At 41.2% G+C, this 18,467-nt stretch overlaps 1 protein-coding gene across 3 annotated transcripts in view; it reads right to left on the reverse strand.

Annotated features, from left to right (window-relative positions):
- The window catches only part of LOC121619020 (histone deacetylase 7-like), a 43,540-nt gene that overhangs the window by 2,536 nt on the left and 22,537 nt on the right, over positions 1 to 18,467 (reverse strand). For 2 of the 3 annotated variants that reach the window (XM_041954663.1, XM_041954665.1), the window contains exons 10-24: positions 15,718 to 15,971; positions 15,212 to 15,457; positions 14,572 to 14,770; positions 14,255 to 14,388; positions 14,013 to 14,133; positions 13,873 to 13,922; positions 12,518 to 12,625; positions 12,214 to 12,269; positions 10,928 to 11,015; positions 10,168 to 10,287; positions 6,374 to 6,471; positions 3,197 to 3,315; positions 2,227 to 2,360; positions 2,039 to 2,123; positions 29 to 176 (exon numbers count right to left, since the gene is read on the reverse strand). In XM_041954663.1, coding sequence (XP_041810597.1) covers positions 29 to 176; positions 2,039 to 2,123; positions 2,227 to 2,360; positions 3,197 to 3,315; positions 6,374 to 6,471; positions 10,168 to 10,287; positions 10,928 to 11,015; positions 12,214 to 12,269; positions 12,518 to 12,625; positions 13,873 to 13,922; positions 14,013 to 14,133; positions 14,255 to 14,388; positions 14,572 to 14,770; positions 15,212 to 15,457; positions 15,718 to 15,971 — 1,960 coding nt within the window. The remainder of the gene's footprint in view (positions 1 to 28; positions 177 to 2,038; positions 2,124 to 2,226; positions 2,361 to 3,196; positions 3,316 to 6,373; positions 6,472 to 10,167; positions 10,288 to 10,927; positions 11,016 to 12,213; positions 12,270 to 12,517; positions 12,626 to 13,872; positions 13,923 to 14,012; positions 14,134 to 14,254; positions 14,389 to 14,571; positions 14,771 to 15,211; positions 15,458 to 15,717; positions 15,972 to 18,467) is intronic. The other variant, XM_041954664.1, reaches the window with a different exon arrangement.

Here is an 18,467-nt window from a genome sequence, read left to right on the forward strand (position 1 = left end):
AGTCTAATATGAACAGCATCATCCTCACCTGTCAGAGGCGACAGCTCCCATCGACAACGAGGCGATGGCGCTGACGGCCTCGCTGTCCGAGTCTCGTCTCAGCCGCCGTCTCTGCGCCTGCAGGTAGGACAGATCCACTGTGGCGGCCGAGTCCTTTACACTCTGCCAGTATTCACCTGCAGGAGGCAAGGAGACAGAAATAGAGAAAGATTAAAGGCCTCAGTTGTGTTGTGTTGTGTTGTTTTCATCCTGAATGGTTCCTTGAGGGAAAGTGCCTGCGCTGCATTATTAAAAAGCAGCACTTGATGTTTTGATCCACCAGTTATAGCTGTTTGATCTGAATATAAGCATTGGCTGTGTTATAAACAGCCCGTGGTCTAATCGTCCATGTTGGTAATTTCAGAAATGTTAACTCAAATTCAATCTGTTCTCTCAAGGTCTCCGGGCCTGAGTCCTGTGACACACAGTGGAAGTAAAATCAATCAGTGTTTGCAAACGTGTTCATCTATGAGCGTGTGTGTGATCTGGCTGTGCATGCAACTCACATATATTTCACCCCGGGCTTAAATTATGGGCTTAACATTCTTGTGGCTTTGCAAATATTTTTAATTAATCTAATTTGGTTGGGATAACATTTGTGTGCAATCAGGAGGGGATGTTGCGAAGGTCGTGTGCCAGAGAAGTGTTTGAAGATAATTGGAGCCAGGGCGGCTGTGTGTGTGTGTGTGTGTGTGTGTGTGTGTGTGCGTCTGTCTGTGTGTGGGACGGCTGGAGGGAGGGATGGGAGACAGGGATGTAGAGGAGGAGAGGTGGCCAGAGAACCGAGGGGGGGTGGGGGGATGAGGAGACAGAGGGAGCTGCTAAGTAGAGAAATAGAGACCAAAGTTATAGAGAATGGAAACGCAAAAAGCTGAACAGCTTGTACAAACTAGAAAAGTGGCTAAAAAATTGAAAAATGTTTCCCTAACTTGTCACATACTCATCTCTTAAAATCAGACCAAAATGTTTTGCTGTGAAATCAAACAATAGGATGGTAGCAGAAGCAAACACGTTTTCGTTTCAAATACAAAATAAAGCATTTCTTTGGATGTTGATTTTGTTGAATCATTTTCCTTGTCTGAACTGACGATGCTGTATGCTCTACAGGTTGTACAGAAGTCCTGTGTCATTGAGGCTATATTAATGAAAACTGACTTGACTTGAAATTCTCCTGTGTGTCAGGTGGTGAACATAGTGGTAAAAAGCATGCACCAGCCAACACCAAGAAGCAACAACAACTTGGCCAATAAAAATCAAATCCTGACAACCCTTCAACATAAACTTTGTATTGTTTACAGATACTGGAATTGTACTCACTTCAAACCGGCTGATAGAAATGAAGATCTGAAGGATCAGCATCAGTATGCGAAATATGGAGGGTTTCTGATCACCCTAATTTACAACAAGGACCGCTCAACAAGGTGCAGTGCATCAGAATAAATGTGACAGTGAAGATGCAGTTTATGTGGCCCACACTGGCTGCTGCAGCTGCTCGCTTAGACACTGGTGCCAGCTGTAATTCTGCAGATGATTTGCTGAAACGGTTCTGAACTATGCTGTTCTACTCCTCCTCTCCATATATGAAAAACTTCATTTATGTCTTATGTGCTTGTTTCTGCAGGTTCTGCCTGCAGAAAATGCATGTCACTGTGTTTTTTTGAACATTTATAGTATCTTCCTTCCCTCTTCACTCCTATAGTTTTGGCCTGTAGTGTGTGTCTTAATGTCATTCCATTTATTAATTTACACATTATTATTATTATGTGTGGCTAATTGACTAACTAGTGTAGCTAGTTGATGATTTTTTTCATCTGTTTAGTTATTCCCTTGACATGTGTCTGCTGGTTGTTCTACCCAAGTTCCCAAGACTCACTGCAACAGAAGACACTCAAAACTGTGTATGCATGTATTTTTCATAGTGCTGCAAACCCTGTGAATGATGTGCTACTGGGGGTTCTGGATGCTGCTGGTTGTGTTGTGTTTAGGTGTCAGTTCTCACCCTGAACATGGATGACTCTCTTCAGCGACTGGACAGCATTGTCACATGGCTTCTGGTCCAACACAGACTGGGACAGAGGCTCCACCTGGGACCCAACAGGTGGTTACAGGATGAAGCTTAATGTAAATCTCCACAGAAACACACACATGTGCTGTATACACAAACACACACACACACACACTTCTCACCTCCATGCCCAACAAGGCACTGACACAGGCTTCAGAGGCGTCGCAGATGGCTTTGAGGTCATGTCCCCCCTCTAGAGCCAGGACCACCCGTCCCCCAGCCAGTGACATCAGCTGACGGGTCAGGAAGCCAAAGCCTGGTAGAGAGCAACACACATACACACACATACGCAGGTTGAGCCAGATAATGACGGGTGAGTGATTCCTCTGTATAGATACTGATTAACAAGATTAAAGGATTCCTTCAGGGTTGGAAACAGTTGGTGTCATTTCTCACACCAGCCTCTAACTCACAAAAATGTTGAAATGACTGTTTACATGCTGGTGTCACCATCATCAGTTCAGAGTGGTCCTCCCTGCCTTGTAGATGCCATTCACTTCTATTCAGATAAATGCTCATTATTTACAATGGATTTACAATATACATCTATGAATCTACAGTTTAGTTCATTCCTGGAAAAACAAAAAGATTTTCCCAAATCAGTGTGTAAGCAAACTTTAGTTTCTCTCCGTAGTTGCACGTAGTTGGTTTGTTTTTGTCTGTTTTGATCAAAGCTCTTACATTACACAGTACTTCATGAGTGGTGCTAATGTCTGACATCAATAAGGCCTTTCAGACAGAGTGTTTATCCACCTGAAAATAGTCTGTGCGTCATGACCACATATAATTCTGCAATTTGTCAGGGGATACCTATTATAACTGTCTTGGTGTCTGCTATTATGCTGCATTCCATATTAAAATGACGTACAGGACAACTGAATATTAATTTAACCCAGAGGTAGTATGGGGCAGAGGTAAATCAAAAAAATAAGACCAACACCAGTGAAATCATTCATCAAGCTAAACGTTTTGAAGAGCATAGATGTGTATAATTAAGTGCAATGGATTTCAGATCTATGTCCATGTCTGTGTGTCAGAGCACATTAATGTTGGTGTGTGCTGCATGTAAATGACAGGCTGAGTGAACCTTACACTTGGCTGTGACCTTGTAGCCTCCCAGTGATGACGAATGTCCTTCAACAGCATCAAAGCCAGCTGACACCAGCACCACATCAGGGGAAAACTCGTGGGCAATGGGCATCACCACAGCTCTGAGGAGGACGAGAGGAAACAACATGCTGTAAACCAAATACTGTATCGTATGTTACATTCATTCAAGCCCTGTGGTCTGGCTGAAATTAGTACATATAAGAAATTGTGTTTTCAACAGGTGTTCATGATTTGTGAAAAAATGAGAACTTGGAACAGCGAATACAATAATAATGTGAGAGAGGAAGTCATTGTGGGATTGAATTGACATCAGAACAGACTTATAAAGATTACTCACTGTAATTAATAGGATTTTAAGTCGCCTGTAAACTTAAAAAAAAAAAAAAAAACTCACTGCATAGTTAGGTGATTGATTTGGGAGTGGGACCCCTGTACAATGTAAGACTTATTTCTGGACAGTTAACTACAAACATTTACTTCATTCTAAACTCCATCTATTTGAAAATGATGAAAGATAAATTATCAAAGGCCATGTTCCACATGCTTGATCTCCGTTCTTGATCCACTCCTGGTAAAGGGCCAACACTAGAAGGTGGGGTAGCTCCCAGGTGTGAATGTGTGCAACTGTTTGAATGCGAAGCAGAGCACTGCTGGAAAAAAAAGAAGCATGAGCGCTCTGCAAACCTTTCCTGGCTATATAACATTAAAAAAAAATGGTCAGAGCAGAGACTCACACACAACTTTAGGCAGGTGGCAAATGCTGAAAAGTTTCTGTTGTTGCGAGTGACACAAGCAGATAAAAATGAGGCCCTTGACATATCTGGACTGAGACACCCACATACTGTATACTTGACTCAGGGGAGACCACTTTCCTTGCTTCTATGCTCTCCTCCTCACTTCCTCTCCTCTCCCGCTGCCAGTTATTTAGCAAGAGCACACAGTCCATGCCGCGTTTGATTCTCTCTCTCTCTCTCTCTCAGCGGCAGTTCAAAGGCGTTTGTATGCGTCTGGTTCCTATTAGGAGCTCGTCCCTCTTCTCACGTCACTGACAGCCAGCCATCTGGGATCCATTGGGCCTAATTACGCCGCCTTTGGATTCCCTAACAATGCACCCCCCACTTCTTCTCCTCTCTTCTGCTCTCCTCTGCTCCATACTTTGTTATTCGTCAGTAGCCACCTAGAAATGCACATGGAAATATGTGCATGCACACATACATGCTATGCACAGGCCAAAAATTACACATGCTGAAGCTCTTCTGTTAAAACTGGATGTTACGTGTGTGCCGTGCTACTGGTGATTATACTGACCTTAAATTCTGACCACCTTAGTAATCCTCCACACATACACACACACTACATCATGACACTTAATCTCAACGCAGCTGAGCTTTCTCTTGATTGTACTCGAGTCCCACCACCGCTCTCGACCGCAATATTTCCCCTGTCACTAACACACACCCAGAAACAGAGACACATCATCAACAACCGCACTCTGGCTAGTTTTCTGTTCCATCCTGGAGACAAACACACAGTCTGGAACACCCGGCGTCTAAATCATGTATTCAAATTGAATTACACAACTGGCACCAGACTAGATACTTAATTGCATAAGCATGAATTCATGATGCATTAAATTTTGTCTGTATAGCGTGTTATGTATTTATTCGCACCAGTTAATCCACAGAATGATGGCATAGTGCACAAAAAAATTATTCCAACAAATGTGTAGCGTGTCTTTCTACAGAAATCTCTCCTGGGCTGTTTCCTGCATTTTGCTTCTGAAAAATATTCACTATCTTGCTACAGTTTTGTAAATCCAAATGACATTCTTACTATTATTGCGGATTTTCTTTGCCTTATTTAGACAGTTGACAGTGGCAGTAACTATGGGGTTGTTCTCTATGATGACATATGACAAAGGCTGGATATGCACCCCGGACATCAGAGCTAAATGGTATGTGCCTCAAACCACTGGACCACCAGGACACTCCAGAGTTTTGATACAGGGTAAAGACTCTATGGGTAACACACAATACAGTACAGTACTACAGTGTGGTTAACTGAGGAAGTTTTACACATGAAAACACTTGCCATTTCCCAAACTGGATGAAAAATACCAAAACCAGACGCCTGCTCAGGAAAAGACCAGTTGTTTCTTAATTAGCATCCAGAGCTCCAGTAAACACTGGACTTAGTGTTTCCGAGCCTGCCTATTGGCTCTATGGATTTTACCAGTATGGGTTAGCTCATTAGCATCTTTCCTTTGACGAGGGGCCCACCCACTGTGTCTGTTGCTTGCAGAACCGTGTAGAGCTCACATACTGTTTAATCATCTGGTGGCGAGCCAGTGTTGCTGACAGAAACACTCTGAGTTCATTACAGTGCAGACCAGAACCATACTATATTCATTCAGGAAAACAGCTTGAATTAAATGAAAAAGGTGGTGAGAGGAAAGGTGCGTTTCACTGACACATTTTTAGCTCAACAATTAATGAAATTACTAAATCAATGGCCCTTTAATGCAAATAGTGTAGACATTGATTACTGTTAGTTTTCAGAGGAAATCAGCAATCGGATGAAACATACTTGACATACTACACATAATGCATTGCAGCGAACACAATCCAACTATACAGTATAACTGTGTGACAATACAGCCAAAAGTGTTGTGTGTCTTACAGGTGCAGATGACAAGTTCTGAGCTCCACAATTTCAGAGTGGGCTTCAAGCAGGAGGATAAACATGATTGCTTATTGTTATTGTTACTGGCACACATGCTTGTCATTCACATTGGTGAAAATGCAACATATCAACCTGGAAATCTTACAAGCAACACTTCATGCAACTGTAATGTAACTCTGACTAAGAAATACCAATGCAATATCCTCAGGGGTGGATTACCTATCTCAGGTTTTAAGTCTATGCAAGTTGATTTTTATGCTGCAATGACACAAAACTGAAACTTGTGGCAGGCCAGAAGGTAGGGAAACATATTCAGCAATGTGAAAACTAGGTTATGCTTTTGTAAATGGTTGGTATTAATGTATGCAAATATATCGAATTTGTAGCAAATGTTGTGTAAAATTTTCAACCACTACAGAAGAAAAGAAGAAGGAAATATGATGTGGCCAACAGAGATAGGTTGGGTTCACTCTTTACCTGAATGCAGCCAGGTACTCAGCATCACCCATGGGAGGATTCAAACCTCCAGTCCATCCTACGTTCACATTGAAGCCCTCGCCTGCACCTGCACCCACCTGAGTGGAGGGAGAGAGAGGGGCCAGAGAGAGACAGATTGAGTCAGACTAAGAGAGAGAAGAGTCTCTGTGAATGTCAAGAAAGTTAATGAGTTGTGGTAAAAGGTTGAGAAACTACGCGACGATGACAGATTTGTGTCAAGTACTTGCAAAAACAGCACAGCTGTTGCAAAACCTTGCATTACAGCAATCGAGGAAAAGTGACTGAATCTCTTTAAGGCAACACCAGGGAGTGATTATGATTCCTAAATGAAAGACGGATGGCTATTAATTCAACACCCCTGTCCCTCCATTTTGATTTTGATACAATTTGTCAAATGGCCTTATAAATCACTCTGAGCCACAACAGAGCGACACCCGTTTATGATTCCCCAACTTTAGGCTACGTCTATACTGGGAAACATTTCACATTTGACAACTGCTGCCTGATATATAAAAACAATGTATTAAAATCATATTCTGTATGTTGTAAAATGTTCTATTTATATATTAATAATATATGTATGTATTCTGTATATGGAAGTGTAGTAGATTTTTGTATATATGACATGTCAAATTAAACTTATATGGTATACTACTCATACCACATGCTGTAAATGGTTTTTGTGGATTTTTTAGCTGTATTGAGATTGGCGTGTATTCCCAAAATGCCATGCAGAGTTGATGGAGGTTCTCTCAATTTGACCTCACATATTTGGGGCAGAGAGTGAACTGAGGCCCCGGTCTTGGAAAAAAGGTTTAAGGATTCCTGCCTCTCTCTTTGTAGTCCTGCTAGCAGCCATTTAGCTGTTCTCTAAGCCCTTCACCATCAGTCAATGTGTCAGTTTGAGGGCAGAATGAGGAGGTTGATTGACATAATCTTGGCAACAAGGCGTGGTAATTTCCTTTGTGTGTGTGTGTATAAATGTGTGTGTGTGTGTGTGTATGGGTGTGAGAGGATGTTTGAAAGAATGCTGATGAGCATTGCAGAGCGTCTGTCTCCATTCTTCTCTCAGTGGACGGGATGTTCACAGGGCAAACGAAAAACACATGAGGCCTCCTGTCCTCTGCCAACTAGTAATGTACCCACATGCACACGCACATGCACATGGACACACACACACACACACACACACACAATTCCTGCTATTGCTCCAAGTCTCATGTGCTCCTCTCTGTCCTATTTCTCTCTTTCATGTTTCAAGAGTTGCTGGACTGGATTAGGCCTTCGCTGGTTTCTGTGTGGTACTCGGCACTCTCTGTTATGGCTATGACATCACACCCCTACCCCATGGTGTGTTATATACCTACACGGGGGACAGCGAGACTCCAGAGGTTTACCACACAGCTCAACAGAGGTTGAGGGGCCACTTAAGGCAAAGCCACATCCAAGCCAGCAGAGCGTTTTATGTACCGTCCCTCATCGAGGGATTTTATGGGAAAACATTGACTATTTTATCCTCATTATTGTGGGGGAGGATGGCAGAGTAAGAGGAGGGGATGTGGGGGATTGAATGGGTGGTGAATGCCACCGTGGGATGGGGTCAATTCATCTGACTGGGGATAGTCATCACACTTGGTTTCTGGTAAGACCGCAGGCAGAATTCATAGGCATCTCAATTTCCTGTATTCAAACATAGGCATGCAATTCAACTGTACACATCCTGTTGTGGAGTTCTGACATCCTAAGCCCTGACGTTTCTTAAATAAACTAGAACTAGGGAAATAAACCAACAGTAGATACACAAAATCAAGTGCTGGGCTTATGAAGGGTGAGTTCACTGGATAAACACATTTGCAGAGGGGAGACAATGACGTAACTCATTTGATTGAAAACTGATTGGCAAATAATTTGCCAAAACATGAAATTTGGAAATGTCAGGTTGAATAAGTCATGAAGTTATCATGCAGACAAAGACAATGCAAGAAAGACGATGGATAAAAGAAAATATAATATTCTAAATTGCATTTTAAGCTATTTATGTTAAGCCAGAAAAACACTACAACTATGACAGAGATTCTAAATGATGTTGCAAAGACACTTTCAGATTAGGCTCGAAGATAAGCACTTTGTTTTCAGCTTTATATTGTAACCAGCTCAAATTACAGGATCACATTGCTTGGATTCCAGTGGTAAAACTAAAATATGTTTGATCTAATGACAGCTCAGACTGGTCTGAGGCCCAATTGTAGGCGAGATATTTTCATCCTAAACCCTTGTACACTGCAAGACCGCATATTCAATAGGGCTGAAATGATTCCTCCAGAAACCTGAGTGACTGGATTACTAAAAAACTTTAATCCATATAACTATATACAATGCACTGTGATTCACATAGATGATTAATACTGTTGCACACTGTGCTTACGCTGTGGACTTGTGACGTGAATTAGACATTGATTGATGGATTGCAAAATGGAGGAAGAGAGAGAAAATAGGGAGGTGCGACAAAAAGAGACAGGCCAGAGAAAACTACTGAAAGCCTCCAAAGTTTTGCGATCATTTTAGGCTAAAACAAAATGAAAACTCTGTATGCCGTGTTTTAAAATTAAAACTACCCTACCACAATAGCACAATGTCAGTGCTTCAGAATCTCAGCAGAAAGCATCCAGGATCCAACGCAAGGTAACTAAGCATTAAACGAAAATCAATATAATTGCCGGTTGAGATGAAGGCTAATAAAGAATTAATGTAAACTATGGTTATATGTAATGGCTAGTTAAGAACATAAATAAAAACATAAATCAATATGGCGACTAGTTATGATGTCAGCGGGGTAGATTTTCTGTTTGACAAGCAAATCTAGAAAAGCTAGCCGCTACACTGGCAGGTAAATGTTTGTTCCAAAATAGCCAAGTAATAGAAAACACTATGCTGAGAAACTCTACTGTATCTTGGTGTCATTTAGGGGTATGCTGCTCATGTCCTTTGCTGTCTGTGCCAGAGTTTTACACACACACACACACACAACCAGACACAAGTAGTGAGTTGTGTCAGCTAGTGTAGGGCAACCCTTCTACATAGTAAATAAATGTATATTAGCCAGTGTTATGAAATTACAGTATTACATTTAGGCATTCATTTTTGTATTTATTTGTTTTTAGCATTTGAGGAAATGTTTTCTATAAAACCCAGAATGTAATGTGACATATAAATGATTAAATGGGTTCATTAAAAGGAACTCAGTTGCTTATTTTAAGAGACATGTCTTAATTGCTCGATTAATCTATTGAATAATTGGCAGAACACTCAATTACTAAAATAATCAATAACTGCAGTCCATACTAACCTGTTTCATTTTTTTCCTGTGCAGTGCAGACTCTGCCATCAGTCATCGTGACCACATGCAGTTGTAATTTGGGCTTTAAATCATGTAGATTATTCCTGAATTTATTGTTACAATAATTTTTCCTGTCTTGACAAGTATATGCTAAACACAACACTCTGGGGCTCCCTAATGTCCCACTGGAATCACATAATTGCCAAATATTTTGAAGCCAACACATCTATCTTCACATGGGTGGTAGAATTCTGAGTATAATAAAAATGGCTGTATTAGACTCTGTTCAAATCACCTGCTCTACAAAGAGAAGCTGAAAATGTTTCTCATGTTGTTCTTGAGCTATTGTGTTCACAAGAATCTACATGCAAAGACATCACCATGACAACACAAACAAAAGCAGAAAAACACAGCACTGCTGTGGAAGACGACCTACCTCACTGGGATCTCCACTACCAGGAAAGAAGTTGCCATCGTCATAGCGATGTAGAGAGATGTACAGCACACTTGGGTCATTATAGAAAGCTTCCTGGGTGCCGTTGCCATGGTGAATGTCCTGGATATGATTGGATGTCAGGTTAAGAAGTTGACTGAAGCATGTATTTCACATGTAATTAAAACCTTGATGGATTCACATACGTCACAGACACAAATCACAAAAAAGTTATGATAACTACATTGTCTTTTCTCTTATTATGGCACATACATAAAATATATCACCCAAAATGCAGTAACCTGGGTTTGTAAAACCTTCAAGGCTTTTCCCTGTCAATGACAAATGTGTTCTAACTTTAAAAGCTTTTTGATTAAGCAGGTAATGATTAGTGTTTGATGTAGTAGTATGTCAGAGGGCATGGTGTGTGTAAAGACAGATACACACACTTGGTGAACAGAGAGACTACCTGGCTGCGTATCAATATCTGCATATGTGCGTGTGGGTGTGCGTTCATATGACTGAACTGACTGACTGTGTCTACTCTAAGCACACGTGACAGTTCAGATTGCACATGGAGACCAGAGATAACAGTGCTTATATGAACTAAATGATAAATAGGAGTGCTACTGTAGAGGGCTGCTCTGCTTCTGGGACCTTGTTTGTGCCCACGATCCATTTGTGTGTTGTGCATGAGCGTTTTCGTCTGTTTACTCCTGTCCAGATGGGTACCAGTGATGCTGGTCATGTGGTGGGTCCTCACCCAGTCTATGATGAGGATCTTGCTGACGTTGAGTTTGTGTTGGAGCTGCTTGGCAGCGATGGCCACAGAGTTGAAGAAACAGAAGCCCCTGCGGACAAACAGAGAGGGAGAAAGGCAGCCACATGTGTTAATCAGGACAGCAAATAGATAGAATCACCATATGAACCTTAGGAACCTCTAAGACGATGATTCAAGTTCTGTTGCCATGGTCATGTGCTAGCTATTCAGTCCAGGTTGCGACAATCACAGGACTCACTTTAATGTGCAAGTCAAAGATGGAAACTCTAATCATGCAAACTTTTACAGCAAATATTTGAGAAATTGTTTGAGAAATGGGGATGTTTCATTTCAAGTTGTTTTGTATTTCATCTTCCACTGCTGACAAACAAAAATGGCTTCTCACATAGAACATTATGCTGAATCTAAACTGTTACACTCCTGAGAAATGCGCAACCCACAAATATTGAGACAAACAGAAAACCAAGCTTATCATAAAATTCACTTCACATTCCAAATGATAACAGTATGAATTGCTGGCAGGACGTGTGAGATGATTTCAGAGAAATGAACTCACAACGTGCCGCAGCAGTTCCCTCAACACTCACTGCGCACAGTAAAGGTATGCACAAAAAGTGTTGATGTATGAAAAACAATGGAGGAATCTTGGAAGTGGCAGTGTCAGCATGTGTCGTAAACTGTGTGTGCTTTTGTGTGTGTGTGTGTGTGTCAACGGTATATCATATGTGCTGTCCAAACTGTTCATCAAGAAAAGTCATTATCATCCCATAAATAACCAGTGACAAGCACTGCTGAGCACACACACACAGTCCCAGCTGAATGTGGTTACTTGGCTAATGCCTCATATCAAAGCCTGACACAAATCCATGCATACAAATACGCACATGCACACACACACACGCACACACACACATACACAAACACACACGCACACATAGTTCTTCTTTGAGGTGCTTTGCTCTGTGTCTTGAAAGTTTAAAAGAAACTGAGCGGAGGAGGTAGTTTGCCTCGGGGCAGCAGGCAGGTAGCACACATCACACAAGATCAGACACACACACATTAAGACAGAGAGATATAGGCTCTCTCACACTTTCTCTCTCTTGCTCAGAAGTGTAGCTGATCTGTAATAAATCCTTTGAAACACTTTGCAGAGACCTCCTGGCTCCTGGTATGTACGTGTGTGTGTGTGTGTGTGTGTGTGTGTGTGTGTGTGTGTGTGTGTGTGTGTGTGTGTGTTTGTGTGTGTGTGTGTATCCTGCTTTACTTACAGAGGGGAGGAGTGGTTTGCATGGTGTCCAGGGGGCCTAACCACTGCAAAGCCATTCTGTGAGAGGAGAGCAAAAACATTAACACCTTGCTGCTTTCAGTAGGCCAACCATCACAGTTCACATATTACACCTGGTTATGCTGTTGTACATACTATATGTTAAACACTGCAGACTAGAGCTATCTAGTGGTTACCAAAGCTATACTGTACCGTACTACACAACAACAACCCGCTACACCACAGCTCTGACTTTCCTCTGAAAACACATGGTGTTTGCTGATGAGGTATTTGGTAAAAAGACCCACCTTCAGCTCTCCTTGTGCCACCTTCAGTGCCAGGTCTGTGACACATCCTGCAGCAATACGGGAAGCTGCTGATGTGTGAAGTTCATTCCAGATTGTATCGATATCTACCTGTCAGTGAAACAATGATAAATTGCGTAAAGTCAGTTCGACATATGTCACAGATGTTAATTGAATATGCAATTAAAAATGATTGCTGTTTGAATGGTTAGAAAGCTGCTGCATGTTTAAAAAAAAAAAAAGTTTTTCAGACTGAAAACTGGACTTTGTCTCGACTGATTCAACTTGACTGCAAGATTTACTGAAACCCAGTCAAACCAGTTTGCAGAATTGTACCTGACAGTCCCAATGCAAATCAGCAGGTCTCCAACATTTCATCAGTTGAGCTTCCTCAGTTTATTTTTGACTGTGCTTCCTTTATTTTGAAATAATAAATGACATGAATCTATTCTATTCATCTGTTCTTACAGTACCACATATTCTTGTTATGCATTCAATGAAAAATGTATAATGGTAGACCTTTAACTTGTGTGGATACTAATAATTGCTAAGAGACTTTTTTTCAACCCCACTTTCTCTTTGTTGCATCTCATCTCTCTGCAAACCCTGTTCTGTATTGCAATTTTACTCCAAGTTTCAAAACTCACATTGGTGGTGTGCTGTGGTGGAACAATGAAATCAGAGGAATTTCTTTTATCGCAGACTTTGCCATCTTGTTCCAATCACCCCTCTTCACCAGAGCGGCCAAAGGCCCGGAAATCCAGGCAGATCAGTTGTCTTATCAACTGACACCCTGCCCCCTTCTTTTCCTACCTCCTCTCCTTTCCTCTTCTGTCCTCTCATTGTGCTTCACAACTGTTTCTCATGGGCTTTAGCCTTACTAGAGGAGAAAAAAAGTCATTTTTTTACTCTCTTCATTGTTTCTTCTTTCTTATTCCATTGTTAAATCTAATCTATTCTGCTCTCCTACCTTCACAATTTATCTTCTTTTTCTTGTCCTGCTTTCTCATTCCCTGTTTGCCAACATTCATTTCACTGGCACGCACCCCTCCAAGCTGCAGTCTCTGTGTGTACCCTCTTTCTCCCTCTCTCTTTCTTCCACATCTCACCTTTGTACAGCCTTTGATTTCTGATTGAGTTTCAAAGCTATCTCAGCCAAAAACAATAGCATTAACAATTTGTCGTATTATTAGCTTAATTGTGTAATGTGGAATAATCAGCCATGTAATCTTTGCTGTTCAGTAATGCAATTAGATAAGTGGAAAGATTCCCATATGACTTGTGCTTTAAAGGGGTCTGTGATATGTGTGTGTGTGTGTGTGTGTGTGTGTGTGTGTGTGTGTGTGTGCGGCACTCACCCCTACTCCTCCACATGGTAACATCACAAAAATCCGTTGAGATAAGATTCCTGCAAGAGATCATTTATGGCATTCATTGTTATTATTATAATGACTACACAGTAATATTAGTACTTTTTCATTGCCATTATTGATATTACCTGCCAGCTTGCGGTTGTCCAGCTTGAGGCGATGGAGTGGGTTAGTGCCGAACAGAAGCACATGTTTTTCTGAATGAACTGACTGAAGCTCTTCTAGAGTGGCCTTCCTGCTCCGGATGGGCTACACACAGAAAAACACAAACACACAAGCATATATATATATATATATATGTACACACTGCATAACACTGTCTCTATGGGTATGCATCTGCCAGTTTAGTGTGTGTGTGTGTGTACTATACCTCACACTGGCTCCTGAGACCCCTTTCATGCAGTCTAGACCAGATGCTCTGTACCCTCCCAGCATGTTCAGGGTGGCGGCTGTTGTCCCCACAGGTACATTGGTGCTTCTGCATCTGAGCATCATAAACCAGACCTAGGTACACACATACACAAACACACAAAAAAATATCATTACATATCATAACCATTAACCGCATTTTCCTTCTTCAGTATTTCATTATCCAATTGTGCATGAATTGTAACCAAAATATGTCACATGGTCATGGCATTCATGGCTTCTTTTTCATATTTTCCTGTACAAAAAAGTGTCCCTCACCTGTGGTGAAGCGTAGCTGGACATCTGCAGCAGGGCTGGAAAGTGAGAGGGAAGGTATGGTGGTGGGTGGATGTGGAGGAGGAGGCAGGGAGGTGGAGGCTGGGGAGGACTGGGTCCGAACCAGAGGCTGGTGAGGCCAAATTAGGGCAGGCACACCTGGGTGGTCCAGCTGAAGACCTGGTCTGAGGATCACCTGTCTCTGTGTTTCCCAGGGCAGTGGGTGAAGAGGAGAACAGGGAATGAAGGAGCATTTATCAGCAGCAGCATACAGCAAAGACTAACTGGACTAAACTTCCACGTACTCATAAATCGAATGCCTCACTGTAGTACATTGCAACTACTCATTATTTGGTCAATTTAATACTGCTTGTCTAGAACAAGAAACTGATGAAGAAAATTCAGCATTGCCAAGCATGCTGCCATAATACTGTAATGCTCATTCTTTTCATCTTGTATAAATAAAGCTACAGCGCCCTCTGATGTCAAAAATATGGTTCAAGCAAGTGAATTCATGTAGAGAAGTACAAGGGATGCATATATGCTTTTATTTTTTCCTTTGTTATTAGTCACATGATGAGTAATTTATTTGATTGAAAAATTAATGCTAATTATTAAACATTATTCTTGTGGAATTTAGTACCTGACTGAGAGAATGTGAGGGCTCGATCAAGCTCTCCCGTGAGGAGGTAGTGGACTCAGTGTCATAAACTGAGTCTGAGCTGGTAGTGCTCTGTCTCCTGCGGTAGCCATCCTCACATACTGAGCCCGGTTCTGAGCCACACACGGACCCTGGCCCTGAGCCAGATCCCGAGCCAATCTCCTCCAGGTCCATGTCCTCCGATGGGATCTGTGTCAGACGAGGCTTCTCAATGGACTTGCTTGTCAGCTAAGATAAGGTATAAGTTTTACAGTGTTTACAAGTCTTAAAGTTGCCAACGCTCTCTTTAACTGGCTCTTGTATATCAGTATAATATTTAGTCAAAATCAAGCTTTATATTTTTTAAATAATGAATGTCCATACACAAGTCCACACAAAGACTACATATAATCATCAATCTCATGAAGACCTACCACTGTCAGTATGAGAGCTAACCATTTTTTATATTCGTGTGTGACATGCGTGTGTCTATGTCTGCCTCCTCTCACCTTGCTCAGGTGTGCGTTGTGCTTGAACCTCTCCAGACTGCTCTTGTGGTATTGCTGGGTCAGGTGGTGCTGGGTGTGTGAGTGACTGTGTGTGTGAGTGTGGCTGGCATGCAGAGTAAGGGGTGGGTGGCTGTAGGGTGGAGGCTCTGAACGTGTTCGCTCCAGGGGTCTGTGAGAGGGCAAGGTAACTACACCTTCCCTTCTGGACGGCTGCTGCTGTGGCTGCTGCATGGGAACCGAGCTCAAACTATGAACTGCGGAAGGAAGAGAGAGATGAACAGGTAAATAAAGATGAGGGCAGATAGAAGGAGAGGAGACAAAGGCTACATGTGAGAAAAAATCAAGAAGCAAAATAAGGATGCTGATAAACATGACAAAAATGGCAGAAGATGAAAAGAAACGAAACAAATGGGGAGAAGGAAAGTAAAATGGAAATGGAAAGAGTGACAGGCAAAGAAAATCTAATTGTGGCATTTATTATCATATCTGACTCAGAAATGAAAAAAGTATTGCAGAGTAAAATATACCATATGTATTTCAGGTTGAAAATGATACAAAGGAAAAAACACTTTTTTAGACTGTAGAACTCAGAGATTACAGTGCATATGCTTGAATTTACAGCATATTTCTCTATTGTTAGCAAAACTGCATCACTATCAAGTGCCGAGTAGAGGGCACCCTTGTGCTGTTTATAATCTCCAGCAAAAGAACTCTAGTACAAGACAGAGGACATCAATGTTGGTACTACAGTCTTTGGTTTAGATTGAAAAAAACCTTTTTCACAGCAGACATTTTAGTTAGTATTAGTTGCACCCTGTCTACATCCAGAGCCTTTATCAGACATAACATATTCAAAGCACAATCAAGTCACATTCCAAGGTTTTTACTGATTTGTGGTTATTAAGCTATTAAATGCATAGGCTCATACTTAGATCATAATCAGCATATTAACCATAACACAGGCTGTCTTTCAAGAAAAAGGGATATAATGTTCTTAGCCAGATGATGTTTTTAATTCAACATGGCTGAAACATAAGATTGATTATATGCACAGTAGTGGATGTGTAGGCGTAACTTGCCTATTTTGCATAAACTGAGCAATTATTTCCATACAATAATACTAATTTCAGATTTTTTACACTACAGCAGACAGCAAACTTGAACACAAAGATATTGTGTGTCAAAGCAGCCACAGTAACTACATAGTCAATAGCACAGAACTAATGCACAAGGACTACAAGGAGATAAAGAGGGAGAGACAGGGCCTGGAGATGTGGCCCACGACCAGTTTATCATACTTGATATGAATGTAGCGAAATGAGGATACAGACGCTTCATAGAGGAGGCGAGTGAAGCCTAAATGTGGAACTGTCTGTCACTGTTAACAGAACTACAGTCTGCAGTGTAGTTAATTCAATTCAATGATAAACCACAGAACTGTCGAGTAACATTATGCTTTGTGATCAAATGAAGTTTTTATATCACTGTAAAATATTCCGTCCATAGTCTCACGCTCCGTCTCTCTACTGCAAGTCTGAATCACACTATTTTATGAGTTGATGGTTTTTAAAATGCCTGCATCCTGCACTCCCTGCATCCGCCTTTATACCTTCCTACAGCTTTTTAAAATTTTAATGGCAGCCTTGGTAATTAAATACATTTTTTTTTACCAGGTTGTCCCTGTTTATCAAGCCCACATGAAACAACATGGTCAGAAAACACTCTAAGATAAGCTTTAAATGTGTTTAGCAACAACACATCCCTTCACTTAGCTGCTCTGAAGAATACTCAAATATTCTGTGTGTAACCTTGGCCAGAATATGTCTGCTAACACTTGCACCCTCTTATAATGATTTCAAAGCAGGTTGGTACCAAAGATTGCGTTATGACGGAAGTTCTTCAAAACGATCTCATCAATTCATTCAAGTGCTAGCTTCAAGCCCTTGAAAGCACCAATGGGGTTGGTGCCATGGTCTGACCACGATTGTTTTCACAGGGAACGGGGAAAAATCTGAGCAATGCATTTACACAACTCGAACTCCATATGGACAGCTCTTGGGGTCATACAGGTAAGCAATACTGCCAATCTTTTGCTGTGGGCACTGCTGCCTCCAGTCCAGATGTGATGACCTCCCATGGTCTGAAAACATCCAAACCTACATATGTAAAGGGTGGTTCCTGTTGTAGACGCTCTCAGGTAGTGAGACATCTCTTGCTGCTCTACCTCACCATGTAGTTTCCGACATATACATCAGGCTTGTACAAAAGTCGGAATTGAATTGAGAATGACCCCCAAAAACAAATTCAATTCTTGAATTTCAATATGAATTTGAATTGAAATTCAAAACAGGAAGTGGAATTGCAATTCAAATTCGAATTGCAGGAAGTAGAATTGAAATTCCATGAAATTCAAAGAAATTCATGATAATGAAAGTATAGTTAACAAAGATTCTGTACAGACTTATATGATTACAATATGTATTTAATATCTACAGTATATTAATATAGGGCCTTACCTTATGTCCACAGCACGATTTTGTATATTTTTAACAAAAAATGGCCCCATTTGTACCACAATTTGTCACTACAAATATATACTCAACAAAACTGATCCTTAAAATTGTGAACACTGAAATGGAGCAAAACCAGAAAAGACAAGACTTCATTTCCCAGAATGCTTTACTTTATCCTAGTCTTCAAAATGGTTGTCCAAACATTTCGGACATTTTGTTTTGGGTGGACTGTTGTGT

The sequence above is a fragment of the Chelmon rostratus genome, chromosome 2, assembly GCF_017976325.1.
Source record: "Chelmon rostratus isolate fCheRos1 chromosome 2, fCheRos1.pri, whole genome shotgun sequence".
Classification (NCBI taxonomy): Eukaryota; Metazoa; Chordata; class Actinopteri; order Chaetodontiformes; family Chaetodontidae; genus Chelmon; species Chelmon rostratus.